The sequence below is a fragment of the Engystomops pustulosus genome, chromosome 11 (genome assembly GCF_040894005.1).
Source record: "Engystomops pustulosus chromosome 11, aEngPut4.maternal, whole genome shotgun sequence".
Lineage (NCBI taxonomy): Eukaryota > Metazoa > Chordata > Amphibia > Anura > Leptodactylidae > Engystomops > Engystomops pustulosus.
In genome coordinates, this window is record NC_092421.1 from 86,047,875 (window position 1) to 86,069,197 (window position 21,323).

Genomic DNA, 21,323 nt, shown 5'->3' on the forward strand with positions numbered 1-21,323 from the left:
TTGTTTAATTTTTGAAAATGTATTAAAACACAATAAAACCTATAAATCCGGTATCACCGCGATCGCACCGAACCAAAGAATAAAGTAGGCGTGTTATTTGGTGAGTGAAAGTCGTAAAAACTGAGCCCACAAGAACGTGACACACGTGCAGGTTTTTTTTCAATTTTTCCACATTTGGAATTTTTTTTCAGCTTCGCAGTACACGGCATGTTAAAATAAATAACATTACGGGAAAGTAAAATTTGTTACGCACAAAATAAGCCCTCACACAGGTCTGTGCACCTGCGTCCTTAAGGGGTTAAATAAAAAAATATTGAATAAACATCAAAACAACGGTAAGGCCAGATACACATCAGCGCTGTCTGCATCCATGGGCTACGTGTTTTTTAACTGATCGCACACTGACACATTCATTTCAATAGGCCTGTGCACATGAACGTGTATTTCATGGATCCGTCTGGAGGTTGTAGAAACTCAGAGCGGGTCCTATTCCTGAACGCTGTTTGGGAAGGAAAATACGGATGCCCCTCACAGGTGTCATATACGTCTGGTCCATATCTGCTGATTAGTCCATAGGCAACAAAATCATGTAAACCTTTAAGGCTGCTGTCACATGGTGCGTTCTTGGAAGGTTTATAAACGGACTGAAAACCCAGGCGTTTTGTATGTTTACCATGCGTTTGGCTGGATTGAGCCTGTTTATCTTCATAGGCAGCTGTGAAATGGACTAAAACCAGCCAAACGCATGGTAAACATACAAAGCGCCTGTGTTTTCAGTCCGTTTATAAACGTTCCAAGAACGCACCATGTGACAGCAGCCTTAGGAAATGGGAGAAGCGTGTGACATCATTTGCCAGCCTTCCATTTTCTTTTCCGGATCCACAAAAACGGAAAACATACCGACCATTTTGTGGACATCAGGCTCAGCAATGGAGAACTTAGTGATGAGAAAGTGAATGGTACCAATAAAAAACGCAGCACATCCTTCAAAAAAACAAAACCTTACACAGCTCTATCCAAGGAAAAATAACAAAAAGTCACAATTCACACAGAGCACATTTTTATTTAGTTTTATTTATGAATTTTAAAGGGAACCTGTCACCAGGGACCTCATTTTTCACTATAGACAGGTTACAGAAGCCCTTCACACCTGCAGTGCACATCTGCCTCTCTGCTTTCTCTAAGCATTTGCATTACAAAATCATTGTGTGTTATAACCTTGCACCCTGACAGAATCCACTGTGTAGTCCCAGGGGTTGGGCTTTGGTTTGGATGCATTTAAAAAAACAACATGTGACTTGTCTTTGCTGCAGACTCCTCAGCTCTCAGCCCCCACCTGTGTGCTCCTGTACAGCTCCTCCCTCCCCCACTGATGTCAGCTCACCAGGCTGTGAGCTCTGTGAAGGAGCAGGAGAGAGGGGCTGTACAGGAGCACACCAGGCTGTGAGCTCTGTGAAGGAGCAGGAGAGAGGGGCTGTACAGGAGCACACCAGGCTGAGAGCTGAGGAGTCAGTCTCATTAGCATAATTATAAAGGTTGATTGTAGAAGGCAGGAGGCCATGGATAACACATATAAGAAGATACCACAGTCCTGGTGCCCGGATCTATGAGTAATGTCCCTGGTTTATCAGGATGGATTGTGATGGGAGATTTCCTCTAACTTCTTTATTTTCCAAAAATCATCAACAAGTAAAATCTCGTAGAAGGTAAAGAAACTTCCTGATTGGAGATTTCCTCCAGGTTGCGGCGTCCACATAATCCACATGAAGGAATTATAATCACATCGCAGCTTCATTCCTGGGGCTCAACTTTAGGTCTTGAATTTCTATCAAAGTTAATTAGTTTGGTCTAATCAGACGCGGAACTTCCGAAAAAACCAGTGCAGCGCAGTGTTTTAATAGCCGGGAAATAATGAGCGTCAAATAACTGGCAAAACGAAAGGCTAATTTCACTTCTGGGATTGTTCTTTTCCGCTCTGCGCTTGTGGAGGGCGTCTTTGCCGTAAAATGTATTGTTCTATGTAGACGCCGTGCACATACGGTGAGGTCAGAGGTTACTCTGGTTGGAAATGTGCAGAGCGCTGCGTGCTGAAAGTTTACTGGCCCAAGTTACCGAAATATACGTCTTACAAATGCTGGCGCTTGCAGACTGTCATATGTCATACATAAAAGAGGTCTACGCTGGGGAGTGGTTACTAATTCATAGACCTGAAATCATCTCCTTATAGAAGAAACGCATGCCACAATATACAGTCATGTACGGTGTATAAGGTCATGGCTGAGGACCTGCTGAGCAGATAGGACTTGGGGTAACTTCTCAGGGTGTTCATCCTTTGACCTCCATATAAGAATTCACATAGCACTGCAGGGGATCACTAGATCACAACTCTTTGAAGGAGTCTGCATAGAGAGGCAGCTAACATGGTCAGTGGACAAGCCAAGGTCAGGAAGCCAGAGGTGTTATGTATGTTGTATGTAGGTATGTATGTTGTTGTATGTTATGTATGTTATGTATCCAGCTGCATCGCAATGTCCTATGTCAGTGATGGCAAACCTTTCAGACACCGAGTGCCCAAACTTCAACCAAAACCCATGTATTTTTCACAAAGTGCCAGTGACAATTAACCCATGTATTTTTCACAAAGTGCCAGTGACAATTTAAGCAGTAACTTATTACTCCCTGCTCTTTCGCAGGTTTGAATTGTGTAGGCACCTGAGGACCCCAATACAGTAGAAAGAAGGAGACGAAGTTTAGTTTATCACTGTAGCTTCCTTCTAGAGCAGTGGTTCTCAACCTGTGGGTCGGGACCCCAGCAGGGGTCGAACGACCAAAACCGGGGGTCGCCTAAAGCCATCGGTGCAGCAAATTTTACTGTGTTTTTACTGTGAGTTGCATGGTTTGGGGTCACCACAGCATGAGGAACTGTATTGCGGGGTCACAGCATTAGAAAGGTTGAGAACCCCTGTTCTAGAGTCCTTGCTGCAAGAGGCCTTAAGTCCTGTCTGACAAACACTGCCCTGGGGTGATGGCGAGGGTGCCCATAGAGAGGGCTCTGAGTGCCACCTCTGGCACCCGTGCCATAGGTTCGCCACCACTGTCTTATGGGATTATAGGTGCAGTAATGGGGCTAATGCCATTGTGTATCCAGGACTATCAAGAACTTTTAGAAACAATCCCAGCAAATTAAGTTTGTTTTGACGTGGAAAAGAGGTGGCGTCATGGAAACTGTTTCCTAAAATAGGCATTGCCCAGCTGTCTGGGGGAGAAGGCTCAGAGTCCCCAATTTTACATAAGCAAATATTGCTAACTATAAGTAACTATATTAATGGACACGTTGCAAATCTGTATAAGCAAAACGTTTTTAGGGTACCCATTCCATCTCTGGTCCAATATTTGACCACATATTGAACTTTTCTCTAACGTTTTTTGTGACTCCTCTAATTCTGAGAACCCACTCTGTCTGTACACAGGATATGTATGCAACGTGTCCATCAGGCGTAGGCACAGTCGCTTTCGGTAACGAACCAGCTGCTGGGGAGCTCTGCGCGTGTGCATTAGCTCCTATTTGTCTGCCAGCGACGCGTTGGCCGCGGGCTACTACACTCGCACAAAACTCGATTGATGCCAGAGATGGGCCGGATGCCAGAGGTGGGCGATTAGAGGCAGGTTAGTAGTGGCTCCTGGGGGTGTAGCGTAGCCTTCGCCTCCCGAAACTGTCTCAGGCAACTCCACGCCCCCCGGTAGCCTTAGAAAACTTTAATTGACGAATTAAACTATATTTCTGCAGCAGCTGCATCCCGGACAAGGAATCTATCATGGGGAATCTCCCCGAAAGTAGAATCCTAATGGTAGATTCCCTAACTGGAAAGCTATATAAGCCTGTGGGACTACCAAGAAAGAGATGCCCGGTCTCCCCCAAGCACCACCACAGAGACTGCCTGGCAAAGAATTAGTAATGACCCCTACTAATGGGAGTCCTGCTATTGGGAACTATTAGGAAAAATCAATAAATAAGTGTCAGCTCTTAGGTCCGTCTCTCCAGTGATGCATTTGGGAGTCAAGGGAAGAGCCAAACAAGCAGCACAACAGTTTCTGTAACTCCCATAGACCTCAAGGGAGAGAGTCAACCTGCCTTGAATCTGCTCCCGATGTTAGGGCCCATGAGGTAGGACCCCCGACTATCCTGCCTGCGTGTGGTGGGAACACTTCCTCCTTTAAGCATCTCCCTGGAAAACCACATTGTGTCAGGGAATTGCCTCCTTCCAATACAGCCCTATAAACCTCCCCGGCTTCTTTTACATGATTCACTTGGCCCTTGATGCTTTTCCTAAAGCCTCTTCAATGAAAACAGTAGTAAAGTTTTAATTTTATGCTTCTGGGAAACACAGAATCCTCGGCAGCAATAGCTCAATATGGCAGATTTCAGTTCAGGTCCAGTGAAAATATTATTCTAGCTGTAACCTCGGCTCAGATCTGCGTCTCTGCTATTGTTACTCAGCGTATAACTTTGCACACACTTTATTTCATGTTGGTGCTGGTATATTTATCTGCGGTTGCCCACCAGTGCTGCATCCTGTGGCTTCTGGCTCGCCTGGGCCTGATGTATTACATGTGTGTGTGGATGTGACACGTGATACATGTGTGTTACATTACAAGCCATTAACTTATTATGTCTATTTTGTTTTATTAGTCACAACATTGATGGACGAGTCGGTAAAGCGATGGACTTCATGAAAACCCGACTGCTGGACGCGTTATCTGATCAGATACGAAAAGTTCAGAAAGTTAGTATTGACTTCAGAAATAACTATTAATGGGGTATTCCAGTGGGGTTACTAGACTAAGTGATAGCTCGATGGGGGTCTGACTGCCGGGGCACCCACCAATCTCCATTTCCATAGATATGTCTAGAGGGAGGGGACGGTGATCACCACATTTTTGTGATTGGAGGGGATTCCAATCCAGTAACACTTACCACCCATTCACCCAACAATGGGGGGTCTGACTGCTGGGACCCGCATCAATTGCTAAAATTGAGGAGATGCTGCAATCCGTATCCACAATTAAAATGTACAAAAAAACAGAAGTGTACAAATCCTGTAGTCCTGCAGTTTGGGGGATTAGACGGAGATTGCCTCCTTTAGTGACCACCTAGGTCCGAGTGATCAGATCATCACCTGTCTAGTATATATTACCTATGCCCTGGACCTATATTATAAAAGCTATATGGACTTCTTTGCTAGAATGGAGGTGTTGCTGCACACGGTCAGTGGTCATTTTTGGACCCAAATGGAGCAGGTGAGCAGAACAGATGGCACCGTGTATTACACCGTCTTGATGTGTAGGTACATTTTGTGTCACTTTTGTATGGAGTGTTGGGGAGAGTAGAGTGCCCCATTATAGTGATCAGTACGGATCCCATCCAATCAGACTGACAAGAGAATCCAACTACTGTGATAACCATGGAGGGGCAGCACACGTTGGAGGGGCATCACACGTTGGATGGGCCGCACACGTTGGAGGGGCAGCACACGTTGGATGGGCAGCACACGTTGGAGGGGCATCACACGTTGGATGGGCCGCACACGTTGGAGGGGCAGCACACGTTGGATGGGCAGCACACGTTGGATGGGCAGCACACGTTGGAGGGGCAGCACACGTTGGAGGGGCATCACACGTTGGATGGGCCGCACACGTTGGAGGGGCAGCACACGTTGGATGGGCAGCACACGTTGGATGGGCAGCACACGTTGGATGGGCAGCACACGTTGGAGGGGCAGCACACGTTGGAGGGGCATCACACGTTGGATGGGCCGCACACGTTGGAGGGGCAGCACACGTTGGATGGGCAGCACACGTTGGATGGGCAGCACACGTTGGATGGGCAGCACACGTTGGATGGGCAGCACACGTTGGAGGGGCAGCACACGTTGGATGGGCAGCACACGTTGGATGGGCAGCACACGATGGAGGGGCAGCACACGTTGGATGGGCAGCACACGTTGGATGGGCAGCACACGATGGATGGGCAGCACACGTTGGAGGGGCAGCACACGTTGGATGGGCAGCACACGTTGGAGGGGCAGCACACGTTGGAGGGGCAGCACACGTTGGATGGGCAGCACACGTTGGAGGGGCAGCACACGTTGGAGGGGCAGCACATGTTGCACCTGTAGTTGTCCCAGTCTTGTCATTAGTTGAGGATCTCAGCAATCCGACATTTAGCACATATCCATTACCAGTAATACACAGGGGAACCTACGAATGTCATGCGAATCCTGTACTTACCTAGGTGCTACCCAGGTCTTTTACTCCCCCATGTCTATGATAATCATTCTCTGAGTATATTCTGTCGGTTTCATTGGTTGCCCTTGTAATAAGCTATTTCAGAAGTGGTGGAGAGCATCTAGGATAAGTCCATATGGGACAGACTTGCAGAGCGTTACCTGCTGAGGACATGCTGGCCACTACATTGTCTGGATCAGTCTCCTAGTCACAAGCCTCTCCGCAGCCAGACCAGTTCCCTACACTGTACTGAGGAGACCCAACCAGGTCCAAACAGCGCTGGAATAGATAATACTGGTCATGCCATAAGGCCTCTTGTAGGTCATGCTTGATGTCAAGGGAGCTGCTTTCCAAGGTAGCAAAAGAGGCATTGGGGCACATTTACTTACAAGGTCACTTGGGTTCACTGAAAGTGCATTGTCCGTCTATAATGCTGTTTGCGGCAATTCACTAAGATCGTGCGCAAGAAATCATGAATGTGTCGCTTCCCCGCTCAGGTCCGACAGAGTTCACTATCTTTTTTGTGCACCTTTTACATAGGGCATGCAACACAATTTGAAAGTTAAATAAGCCGCTCGGTCTGAATTTCAATGAAGACACTTCTTAAATACCTTTGCAAGCCGTTTTAGCCGACAAAAGTGCAACGCACGACCCTTAGTAAATGTGTCCCATTGTTTTCCTAATCCCATCCTGGAAAACTTTGCATATATTCCCTCAGTCTCCCAGTGCACACTCCTGGCTCCTCGAGTAGTTGGACACCTTTGAACCAGATCCTACCCCAGTCATAACACATAGAAAATTTGAGGCAGTCGCTTGTGACTGCAAAAGTGAAATCATTCTTTATTATTATATATTATACAATGTATCACTTTTGCATTCACTAGCGAGGGCCTCGGAGCCCACTACATTGGCTCATGTATTCAAGTTACAACATGTCTGGCTATATATTCATACATGTGTAATACTCTCAGTGGTATGTCTGCTATATTGCACATATTTATACATTTATAGATTCTTTGTGCACAAATTGATGTAAGTCCTGGGTGAGGAGACCCCATTGTGACAGCAGCTATAGAGCCCCAGTGTATCTGTACAAATACTAGAGCCTATGGTGAGGCTGCTCTGCTCACTGCTAACCCTACGAGTAAGGATTGTCTATCCCTGGTGTCCAGCAACACGACCTCCTCCATCTCGTGATCCGTCTTATATCCGATTTGTGCTATAACCGTCCTATCTGCTTTATATACAGGTGGTAAATACTCACGCCCCAGGGAAGAAGGTTTGGCTCGGGGGAGTTGGTGCCCCCTGGTCTAGAGGAACAAACAACTTATCCGATACATTTGCTGCCGGGTTCCTGTGAGTAAAATTAACCTTCATCCTGAACCTGCTTTGTCATGTGATGCAATATTTGGGGTTTATTTAATTTGTTTTTCCTTTGTGGGTAATTTTCCAGTTTTTGGTTTAATTTTATTAATTATGTCCCTATATATATCTATACACACACACACATACATACACACATACATACATACACACATACATACATACATACATACATACATACATATTACCTTATTATTCAATTGTTTCTTTCCATTGCTGGGATCTGGGTCCGTCTCTTCCACTGGGTCATGTGATCTCATAGTGACCCCCTGTAAGTTACATGCTTTCTGTAGTCTTATGGTGGCTACTGGAAAGATGCAATAGTATGGACTGTGCCACTCCGACTCGGGTCAGTCTGTAGTATGTGCGGTGTCCTGTGTAGTGTGCAGGGTGCAGCTGATTCATCAAACTGGCGCACTGCTCTGGAAGTGGGCAACAATTTTTAGTGCACTTTCTTCAAGCAGAATTGTGGCTCACGTCAGTAATACATGTGGCGCACGTCAGTAATACATGTGGCTCACGTCAGTAATACATGTGGCGCACGTCAGTAATACATGTGGCGCACGTCAGTAATACATGTGGCGCACGTCAGTAATACATGTGGCGCACGTCAGTAATACATGTGGCGCACGTCAGTAATACAAGTGGCGCACGTCAGTAATACATGTGGCGCACGTCAGTAATACATGTGGCGCCCGTCAGTAATACATGTGGCGCACGTCAGTAATACATGTGGCGCACGTCAGTAATACAAGTGGCGCACGTCAGTAATACATGTGGCGCACGTCAGTACATGTATTGGTGCGCGGTCAGGCAAAGCAGTAACAGACCCTTTAGGTGCCGATTTTTCTCTCTTGCCGGACACAGAGCAGCCGCGACACAAAACTGGCGCAGACACTTATGATATAATTACATGGACAAGGAGTTTGCACTTTCTTTCTAGTGCAAAGTCAGACAGAAAACTGGTGCAAGTGTTTTAGCTAATGTGGGTCATGGTCACGAAAATTTTTAAAAAAGAAATAGAGAGAAGGATAATCACACCTCCAGCAGGCGGAATGGTACTATAGTATGACTTATAGTATGACTTATGGTATGACTTATGGTATGACTTATAGTATGACTTATAGTATGACTTATAGTATGACTTATAGTATGACTTATAGTATGACTTATGGTATGACTTATAGTATGACTTATGGTATGACTTATAGTATGACTTATAGTATGACTTATAGTATGACTTATGGTATGACTTATAGTATGACTTATAGTATGACTTATAGTATGACTTATAGTATGACTTATGGTATGACTTATAGTATGACTTATAGTATGACTTATAGTATGACTTATGGTATGACTTATAGTATGACTTATAGTATGACTTATAGTATGACTTATGGTATGACTTATGGTATGACTTATGGTATGACTTATAGTATGACTTATAGTATGACTTATAGTATGACTTATGGTATGACTTATAGTATGACTTATAGTATGACTTATGGTATGACTTATAGTATGACTTATAGTATGACTTATGGTATGACTTATGGTATGACTTATAGTATGACTTATAGTATGACTTATAGTATAACTTATAGTATGACTTATAGTATAACTTATAGTATGACTTATAGTATGACTTATAGTATGACTTATAGTATAACTTATAGTATGACTTATAGTATGACTTATAGTATGACTTATAGTATGACTTATAGTATGACTTATAGTATAACTTATAGTATGACTTATAGTATGACTTATAGTATGACTTATAGTATAACTTATAGTATGACTTATAGTATGACTTATAGTATAACTTATAGTATGACTTATAGTATGACTTATAGTATGACTTATAGTATGACTTATAGTATGACTTATAGTATAACTTATAGTATGACTTATAGTATGACTTATAGTATGACTTATAGTATAACTTATAGTATGACTTATAGTATGACTTATAGTATAACTTATAGTATAACTTATAGTATGACTTATAGTATGACTTATAGTATAACTTATAGTATGACTTATAGTATGACTTATAGTATAACTTATAGTATGACTTATAGTATGACTTATAGTATGACTTATAGTATGACTTATAGTATAACTTATAGTATGACTTATAGTATGACTTATAGTATGACTTATAGTATGACTTATAGTATGACTTATGGTATAACTTATAGTATGACTTATAGTATAACTTATAGTATGACTTATAGTATGACTTATAGTATGACTTATGGTATGACTTATGGTATGACTTATGGTATGACTTATAGTATGACTTATAGTATGACTTATGGTATGACTTATAGTATGACTTATAGTATAACTTATAGTATGACTTATAGTATGACTTATAGTATGACTTATAGTATGACTTATGGTATGACTTATGGTATGACTTATAGTATGACTTATAGTATGACTTATAGTATGACTTATAGTATGACTTATAGTATGACTTATGGTATGACTTATGGTATGACTTATAGTATGACTTATAGTATGACTTATAGTATGACTTATAGTATGACTTATGGTATAACTTATAGTATGACTTATGGTATGACTTATAGTATGACTTATAGTATGACTTATAGTATGACTTATAGTATGACTTATAGCATGACTTATAGTATGACTTATAGTATGACTTATAGCATGACTTATGGTATGACTTATAGTATGACTTATAGTATGACTTATAGTATGACTTGTAGTATAACTTATAGTATGACTTATGGTATGACTTATAGTATGACTTATAGTATGACTTATAGTATGACTTATAGTATGACTTATAGTATGACTTATAGTATGACTTATAGTATGACTTATGGTATGACTTATGGTATGACTTATAGTATGACTTATAGTATGACTTATAGTATGACTTATAGTATGACTTATAGTATGACTTATAGTATGACTTATAGTATGACTTATAGTATGACTTATAGTATAACTTATAGTATGACTTATAGTATGACTTATAGTATGACTTATGGTATGACTTATGGTATGACTTATGGTATGACTTATAGTATGACTTATAGTATGACTTATGGTATGACTTATAGTATGACTTATAGTATAACTTATAGTATGACTTATAGTATGACTTATAGTATGACTTATAGTATGACTTATAGTATGACTTATAGTATGACTTATAGTATGACTTATAGTATAACTTATAGTATGACTTATAGTATGACTTATAGTATGACTTATGGTATGACTTATGGTATGACTTATGGTATGACTTATAGTATGACTTATAGTATGACTTATGGTATGACTTATAGTATGACTTATAGTATAACTTATAGTATGACTTATAGTATGACTTATAGTATGACTTATAGTATAACTTATAGTATGACTTATAGTATGACTTATAGTATGACTTATAGTATGACTTATGGTATGACTTATGGTATGACTTATGGTATGACTTATAGTATGACTTATAGTATGACTTATGGTATGACTTATGGTATGACTTATAGTATGACTTATAGTATGACTTATGGTATGACTTATAGTATGACTTATAGTATGACTTATAGTATGACTTATGGTATGACTTATAGTATGACTTATAGTATGACTTATGGTATGACTTATGGTATGACTTATGGTATGACTTATAGTATGACTTATGGCAGTGATGGCTAACCTATGGCACGGGTGCCAGAGGTGGCACTCAGAGCCCTTTCTGTGGGCACTCAGGCCATCACCAGAGATGACTCCAGGTATCTTCCTGCAGTCCCAGACAGCCCAGGACTTGCTGTGCACAGAGCTATTTTAAAGTGACAACACTACCTGGGACTACTCGAGGGAGTGGGAAGGTGTGGACAAATCTGGGTGATCATTGCAGCTCCGGCCCTGACAATTCTTCCTGTTTATGGGACCTTGGAGGGAAGCTACAATGATCATCCAAATTTCTTCTATTTTCTGCTTTATTGGTGCCTCAGGTGCTGGTATCAATGAAAGCTGTGACAGAGCAGGGAGTATAAATCTCGATTTAAATTTCTGTGTTGGCACTTTGCAACAAATAAGTGGGTATTGGTTGTAGTTTGGGCACTCGGTCACTAAAAGGTTCGCCATCACTGACTTATGGTATGACTTATAGTATGACTTATAGTATGACTTATAGTATGACTTATGGTATGACTTATGGTATGACTTATAGTATGACTTATAGTATGACTTATAGTATGACTTATAGTATGACTTATAGTATGACTTATAGTATGACTTATGGTATGACTTATGGTATGACTTATAGTATGACTTATAGTATGACTTATAGTATGACTTATGGTATGACTTATAGTATGACTTATAGTATGACTTATAGTATGACTTATGGTATGACTTATAGTATGACTTATAGTATGACTTATGGTATGACTTATAGTATGACTTATAGTATGACTTATAGTATGACTTATGGTATGACTTATAGTATGACTTATAGTATGACTTATGGTATGACTTATGGTATGACTTATAGTATGACTTATAGTATGACTTATAGTATGACTTATGGTATGACTTATAGTATGACTTATAGTATGACTTATAGTATGACTTATGGTATGACTTATGGTATGACTTATAGTATGACTTATAGTATGACTTATGGTATGACTTATGGTATGACTTATAGTATGACTTATAGTATGACTTATAGTATGACTTATGGTATGACTTATAGTATGACTTATAGTATGACTTATAGTATGACTTATGGTATGACTTATGGTATGACTTATAGTATGACTTATAGTATGACTTATGGTATGACTTATGGTATGACTTATGGTATGACTTATAGTATGACTTATAGTATGACTTATGGTATGACTTATAGTATGACTTATAGTATAACTTATAGTATGACTTATAGTATGACTTATAGTATGACTTATAGTATGACTTATGGTATGACTTATGGTATGACTTATAGTATGACTTATAGTATGACTTATAGTATGACTTATAGTATGACTTATAGTATGACTTATGGTATGACTTATGGTATGACTTATAGTATGACTTATAGTATGACTTATAGTATGACTTATAGTATGACTTATGGTATAACTTATAGTATGACTTATGGTATGACTTATAGTATGACTTATAGTATGACTTATAGTATGACTTATAGTATGACTTATAGCATGACTTATAGTATGACTTATAGTATGACTTATAGCATGACTTATGGTATGACTTATAGTATGACTTATAGTATGACTTATAGTATGACTTATAGTATAACTTATAGTATGACTTATAGTATGACTTATAGTATGACTTATGGTATGACTTATGGTATGACTTATGGTATGACTTATAGTATGACTTATAGTATGACTTATGGTATGACTTATAGTATGACTTATAGTATAACTTATAGTATGACTTATAGTATGACTTATAGTATGACTTATAGTATAACTTATAGTATGACTTATAGTATGACTTATAGTATGACTTATAGTATGACTTATGGTATGACTTATGGTATGACTTATGGTATGACTTATAGTATGACTTATAGTATGACTTATGGTATGACTTATGGTATGACTTATAGTATGACTTATGGTATGACTTATGGTATGACTTATAGTATGACTTATAGTATGACTTATAGTATGACTTATGGTATGACTTATAGTATGACTTATAGTATGACTTATGGTATGACTTATGGTATGACTTATGGTATGACTTATAGTATGACTTATGGCAGTGATGGCTAACCTATGGCACGGGTGCCAGAGGTGGCACTCAGAGCCCTTTCTGTGGGCACTCAGGCCATCACCAGAGATGACTCCAGGTATCTTCCTGCAGTCCCAGACAGCCCAGGACTTGCTGTGCACAGAGCTATTTTAAAGTGACAACACTACCTGGGACTACTCGAGGGAGTGGGAAGGTGTGGACAAATCTGGGTGATCATTGCAGCTCCGGCCCTGACAATTCTTCCTGTTTATGGGACCTTGGAGGGAAGCTACAATGATCATCCAAATTTCTTCTATTTTCTGCTTTATTGGTGCCTCAGGTGCTGGTATCAATGAAAGCTGTGACAGAGCAGGGAGTATAAATCTCGATTTAAATTTCTGTGTTGGCACTTTGCAACAAATAAGTGGGTATTGGTTGTAGTTTGGGCACTCGGTCACTAAAAGGTTCGCCATCACTGACTTATGGTATGACTTATAGTATGACTTATAGTATGACTTATAGTATGACTTATGGTATGACTTATGGTATGACTTATAGTATGACTTATAGTATGACTTATAGTATGACTTATAGTATGACTTATAGTATGACTTATAGTATGACTTATGGTATGACTTATGGTATGACTTATAGTATGACTTATAGTATGACTTATAGTATGACTTATGGTATGACTTATAGTATGACTTATAGTATGACTTATAGTATGACTTATGGTATGACTTATAGTATGACTTATAGTATGACTTATGGTATGACTTATAGTATGACTTATAGTATGACTTATAGTATGACTTATGGTATGACTTATAGTATGACTTATAGTATGACTTATGGTATGACTTATGGTATGACTTATAGTATGACTTATAGTATGACTTATAGTATGACTTATGGTATGACTTATAGTATGACTTATAGTATGACTTATAGTATGACTTATGGTATGACTTATGGTATGACTTATAGTATGACTTATAGTATGACTTATGGTATGACTTATGGTATGACTTATAGTATGACTTATAGTATGACTTATAGTATGACTTATGGTATGACTTATAGTATGACTTATAGTATGACTTATAGTATGACTTATGGTATGACTTATGGTATGACTTATAGTATGACTTATAGTATGACTTATGGTATGACTTATGGTATGACTTATAGTATGACTTATAGTATGGCTTATAGTATGACTTATAGTATGACTTATAGTATGACTTATGGTATGACTTATAGTATGACTTATAGTATGACTTATAGTATGACTTATGGTATGACTTATAGTATGACTTATAGTATGACTTATAGTATGACTTATGGTATGACTTATGGTATGACTTATAGTATGACTTATGGTATGACTTATGGTATGACTTATAGTATGACTTATGGTATGACTTATGGTATGACTTATAGTATGACTTATAGTATGACTTATAGTATGACTTATAGTATGACTTATAGTATGACTTATGGTATGACTTATAGTATGACTTATAGTATGACTTATGGTATGACTTATGGTATGACTTATAGTATGACTTATAGTATGACTTATGGTATGACTTATGGTATGACTTATGGTATGACTTATGGTATGACTTATGGTATGACTTATAGTATGACTTATGGTATGACTTATGGTATGACTTATAGTATGACTTATAGTATGACTTATGGTATGACTTATGGTATGACTTATAGTATGACTTATGGTATGACTTATGGTATGACTTATAGTATGACTTATAGTATGACTTATAGTATGACTTATAGTATGACTTATAGTATGACTTATGGTATGACTTATAGTATGACTTATAGTATGACTTATAGTATGACTTATGGTATGACTTATGGTATGACTTATAGTATGACTTATAGTATGACTTATGGTATGACTTATGGTATGACTTATAGTATGACTTATGGTATGACTTATGGTATGACTTATAGTATGACTTATAGTATGACTTATAGTATGACTTATAGTATGACTTATGGTATGACTTATAGTATGACTTATGGTATGACTTATAGTATGACTTATGGTATGACTTATAGTATGACTTATAGTATGACTTATGGTATGACTTATAGTATGACTTATAGTATGACTTATGGTATGACAGTCATTGAACAGAAGGACATTTGCCAATTACTAGTGAATTGCAATAGGGAAAATGTATCCACGGGTCTGTGCTAATAGTGATTGTTGAGGATGGTAGTGTGATAGCCATACACATGACACAAGCCATACATAACGGAAGTCTGGTGTATTAGATGGACTGAGCCTATGGGTGAAGACACACATGGCGTTTTTGGGCCGTTTTTGGGCCGTTTTTACTAAGTGCGTTTTCAGATCGTTAAAAACGCAAGCGTTAAAAAACGCATCCGTTTTTTAAAAACGCGTGCGTTTTTTGAAAACGCATGCGTTTTTGTCCGTTTTTCCGAAATTGCGCAACGAAAAACGGACAAAAACGCATGCGTTTTCAAAAAACGCACGCGTTTTTAAAAAACTGATGCGTTTTTAACGCATGCGTTTTTAACGATCTGAAAACGCACTTAGTAAAAACGGCCCAAAAACGGCCCAAAAACGCCATGTGTGTCTTCACCCTATGGCTGTAGTAAAGAAACTCTAGTTGTAAAGATTGATAGATGAGAGGTCCTAGTACTGAACTACTCAAGGGCTTAGGTCCCTGAGCTTGAAGGCAACCACTGACAATACAGTGTGAATGCCCTGTCTAAGCTTGTCAAATATGAAGATTTTATACAGACGTGTCGTGCGAAGCACCAAGGTCTTTTCTGTACCGTCCTGCCTGTCTATTGCACCTGTGTCTTAAACACACAGATGCAATGGTAGTGCAGTACTATTAGTGGGAAAGTGGAGTCAGCCATTCCGTTGCCCCCATCACTGCTCTGCTATCCGCCACCTGAGGCAAGAGGCTCATCTGACTTGCAGATGCGACCCTGCCGACACCTTCATCAATGTATTACAAAGCGTATGATGATAGTATTGGAAGGGGATGACGCTATATGGGGTGCAGTGTAAGCAAGAGACCCCTGAAACTATCCAAGCACAATAAGGGTACGATTCCAAGGGTGATGCCACACTTTTTGAACCCGTTTTTGGCCCGTTTTTAAGCAGTCCTCTAAAAAACGCATCCGTTTTGGATCAGTTTTAATCAAGATAATTGGTAAAACTGATCAAAACAGATGTGTTTTCAAAAAACGCATGCATTTGTTAATGGACTGCTTAAAAACGGGTTCAAAACGCCAAGTGTGGCATCACCCTAAGTCTAAGACCCCAAATATTTCCAAACTCGTGTTTTCCTTTCTCCCACATTACTTCATGTTGGATTTTCACCTCTTAACCTCATGGAGCTAATGCGCACACACGGTGCAATGGTTTGGCAGCGTTTCCTGTGTAACATCTGCGCGGTATCACAGCTCGCACTACACTGTCGTTGGGATACGGGCCATGTTATCTCCCCATTGTGCAGGCACCATTGTAGCACACATGCAAAAGCAATTTGGAGACAGATTGCAATTACAGCACCTCTGTTCGCACACGTTAGCCGGTGTCAGCCCTCGCTAATCACATCCTTTGAGTTTGTTGGGCTCTTTGACAAAAGCACAAAGCACTTAACCCTTCCGCCGTGTAGCAACGCTGACGGCACATGCAGCGCGTACTATAAATAATGCTCCGCATCTGGAGCGTTTTATAGCAACGCAGCTGTTTATGGCTTTCCTAGTCCCGCATTTATATCATTAGACTTGGTATTTATTAATGAGCCTGCAGAAAGACAGATATCAAAGGTATCAGGAGAGCGCTCGCCTTTATGATCTTCACAAGTTTGGGAGAGGGGAAGGGGCCAGATTTGTCCACGTTGCCTCTAACTAAGCAATAAAGTCTGATTTTTGGCATCGGGGACGTTGAGAAAAGGATTAGGGAGCACAAGTCACGGGGACTACTTGGTGTGAGCCCCGAGGCTGAGACAATTATTCCTCTTTACATTTCTCCATTGATCAGAAGCTCGTTAAGAATTTATTAGTCCAAAATTACACCCAACACCTCGGCTAACTAGTTTCTGCCTCTAAATTGATTCCACGGAGGTCATTTCAAGGCTTTGCCTGAGTCTCAAACTCTTTGGGAACTTTCTTGTCTTATGTATCAATTTACTTACAAGTCCCTGAGGTTAACCCTTCAGACTACAAGCACGCCCTATTGTGTGCACAAACAGGATGAAGTCAGAGCACCAGGAATAGGACCTGTTCTATCCATAGCGGCACAGTGAGAGGCATGGTTGTCCACGCACTATGATGGTGCAGTATAGACCTCATTGGTGGCCATGAACTGGACATCGTTTTTGCCGCTAACTCACAACCGACATTAAAGGGATGTTCTCATCCGGGCATTGACATTTAAAGGGAACCTGTCATCAGAAATTGGCCTAATAAACCACTAGCAGTTTGTTGTTGAGCAGCTGAGCAGCTTCCAGATGATGTTTCTTTCATGGCCTGGTGCGGTGGCATCATCCAGAAAATCAACTTTGAAGTGGGATGAAAAGTGGTTTAATGAAGTCAAGGAGGCGGAGAGTCTAACACTGAAGTCAAGCTCTCTCTGCCTTATAACTCCCCCTTCACTGTAATTGCTGGTCCTGCATCCAGGGACATCATTAATCAGATCTCCTTAAGTCTGGCCAATGTTGTCAATCACATGGGAGGAGGTGTTCAGAGGCAGGGAGAGCTTGACTATAATGTTAAACTCTCCGCCTCCCTGACTTTATACATCTAACTTCAAAGTTGATTTTCTGGATGATCCTACCAAGCTGGGTCATAAAAGAAACATGATACAAGAAGCTGTTCAACTGCTTGACAACACACTGGTAGTGGTCTATTAGGACAGTTTCTGATGACAGGTTCCCTTTAACTAAATTCAGCTGAAATAAATATACTTTCTTCAAATGGATGTTGTTAAAAAAATGTACCTGTGTTTAGATTATTTCCCATAAATGTAGTCATATAGTCCCTTAGCTGTCCTTGGATACGACCACCGCCGCTGGAGTCATTGCACAAAGAAATAAATAGTTTTTGCATATAAAATGTTACTGCATGTCCAGCTGCTGTCCTGTGGTGATGAACACTGAATCCCGGTGGTGAGGCAGGCATTAATAGTGCATGTCTGGCCACCACTTCCAGAGTGTGGGGGTGGTCGTATCCAAGGACAACTATTTAGTTTCTAAGGCTACAACATGGCTACATTTATGGGAAATTATCTTCAGAGAAGGATATTTTTTAGATGTTTTAAAAATTAAAACCTTTTGTACAATTTTTTCTTCCGTTTTCGCTCTATTCTGGCACTAATAGCTTTTTTAGACCTCTGTTTACGGTGCTGTGTATGGTGTTATTTTTTTGTGACATTTTCATTGCTATCATTTTGGGGACACTACATCCTCCTACATTTCTTTTTCAAATTTTTGGGTGCGATTTTTCACTTTTTAGGGATTTTAGGGAATAACCATTTTTATATTTTGATAGATTAGTCACGGCGATAACTAACATATTTATTATTTTCTTTATTTTTTTATATCAGTTCTAAGGAAAGGGGGTGATGTTAGCTTTTAGGTTTTAAGTCATTTTTTAAAAAAATTTTGGACATATTGTTTTGCTTTTTTGCCTGTATTTCTCGACCCCCTTAGGTACTTGAAACCCAGGGGGTCTGATGGATCCTAACATATACCGCGATACTGCAGTATGTGGGGATTTTCATACAGATGCCACTGGCTTCGCTTAGTAGCAGGTGTTTGCTGAATTATGCTGCAATTATGCAAATGGATTGGCATGTGAACCTTCTTCATGTACCTGCAAACTTATAAAGTGAACCTGTAACTAGAGATGTCATTTTTAGCTGCTGACAGGTTCCCATAGCCTTTTATATGCTGATTTTAAAAATGCCTTTATCAGCATTTTGAATCAATTCAGTACATCATGAAACTTTTTTTCACATTACCTGGTTGCCTGCCAGCTGTATGTGGTGAGGTCCATTGGTGGGGGAGGAGCAGCAGCAGCCCGTGTCTCAGTCTCCTCATGGGAAGAGGGGAGGGAGCTGGATGTGTGTGGAGGAGAGGAGACTAAGACACAGGCTGCAGCCGCCTCCCCCTTCAGGACTCACATGGTACTGGCAGGGAGCCAGGTAATGTGAAATAAAGTTTTATTAAGTACATAAGTTTTATCATCCAGCACTCAGGGCACCCATATAATGTGTTCAGGGTGCATACTATGGAGCTGTATGGGTGCTGCAGGCTGTCATACAAGAAGAAACATATTGGATGTAAAAAGTATCCGTCCCCATCTACGGATTTTAGTGAATACTTTCATTACCAATTTAGGCTCTTATTATCCCATATCTTATAGAGCATCATCTTTGTGTTTTTAACAATCTATTACTAATTGTTAGCCACTAAATTCATTCATTCAGACATTATATATATAGTAACCCTATAGATTGTAGATGGTGAACCTCATAGGCTGCTGCTATGTTATGTTATAGGAGAGATGGCAGGAAGGAGACAGTCAGCAGGCAGGTTGTGTTCTCTGTTCTCTTCCATCGTCTCACATGGAGGTTTCGGTCTCTTTCTCTCTAGGTGGTTGAATACATTGGGAATGTCGGCCAATCAAGGAGTGGATGTGGTGATCCGTCACTCGTTCTTTGATCATGGATACAACCATCTGGTGGATCAAAACTTTAACCCGCTGCCGGTAAGATTATAATGATAGTAATGATGATTTGATCATATGTATCTCTTTAGATAATAAGGTCATACAATTGTATCCTGTCCAGGGGGAAATGTGATGCTCTAGGCATAATGAAAATTATTATCAGACCATTTTCAGGACATTGGACTTATCATATTACAGTCAGATCTGGGGGCGGATATTTCTATGCTGATACATACATTTCTGTATCGCACACAATGATACTCTGGTTATTGTATACAGCGCAGGTGTTCTGTCCAACAGGGAAGCGGATCTGCTATTCTTCATTCACAGGCAAAACTGTCTGAAGATATAGGGTTAATAGAGATTCAGTGGGTAGGTTTCACTACGCATAGTACTGCTAAGAGAGATGTGTTACCATACTTTTGTGTGTTGTTAGTAGCAGGACTGTTAAATTTTGCTTTATATTCTAAGATTATAGCTTCCAGTATCACCCACCTTTGCTCCCTTCTAGAGCTCTACTCTAAGTACAAGCTCTTGAACACATTTAGTTGAACACTACAGCAGTTACTCAGAGCAAAGGACATTTAGTTTAACACTACAGCAGTTACTTAGAGCAAAGGAGATTTAATTTAACACTGCAGCAGTTACTCAGAGCAGAGGACACAACATAATCAAATGACAATATTTGAAATAATGCTTATTATAAAACCTGGAGGTAGGTCATAAATATCAGACGGGCAAGGATGCAACAGCACAAAATTGGGCTTAGTGATTAAGAGTTTTTTTTTTATTTCAAGATTTTATGATAGTTTTCACTTTTATAACATAGAAACAATACAACACATAACTTCTCAACAATTTAGAATAACCACATATATAACCATCAGTAGTGATTAAGAGTTTTTACACCCACTGGTGATAGGTGCACGGATTTTACTAGATCCCAATACACTGGATATCTAGGTGTCAATTAAAGGGATTCTGTCAGTTAAACTAACCCACACTAACTAATTATATTTTTGAAAATTGCTATTATACACCAGAACAACTATCCCTATATTGTTATTCCTCATACCTGAAAAGTTCCAAAGTCTGTATGTAAACTTGATACCATCAATGTAAATTCATGTTCT

The 21,323-nt window shown here is 39.7% G+C and overlaps 1 protein-coding gene across 1 annotated transcript in view; it reads left to right on the plus strand.

Moving 5' to 3' along the window:
• HPSE2 (heparanase 2 (inactive)) overlaps positions 1-21,323 on the plus strand; it is a 273,487-nt gene that overhangs the window by 215,948 nt on the left and 36,216 nt on the right. Inside the window, exons 7-9 of the mRNA XM_072129444.1 lie at positions 4,691-4,784; positions 7,535-7,641; positions 20,115-20,229. Of these exons, the coding sequence (XP_071985545.1) occupies positions 4,691-4,784; positions 7,535-7,641; positions 20,115-20,229 (316 nt within the window). The remainder of the gene's footprint in view (positions 1-4,690; positions 4,785-7,534; positions 7,642-20,114; positions 20,230-21,323) is intronic.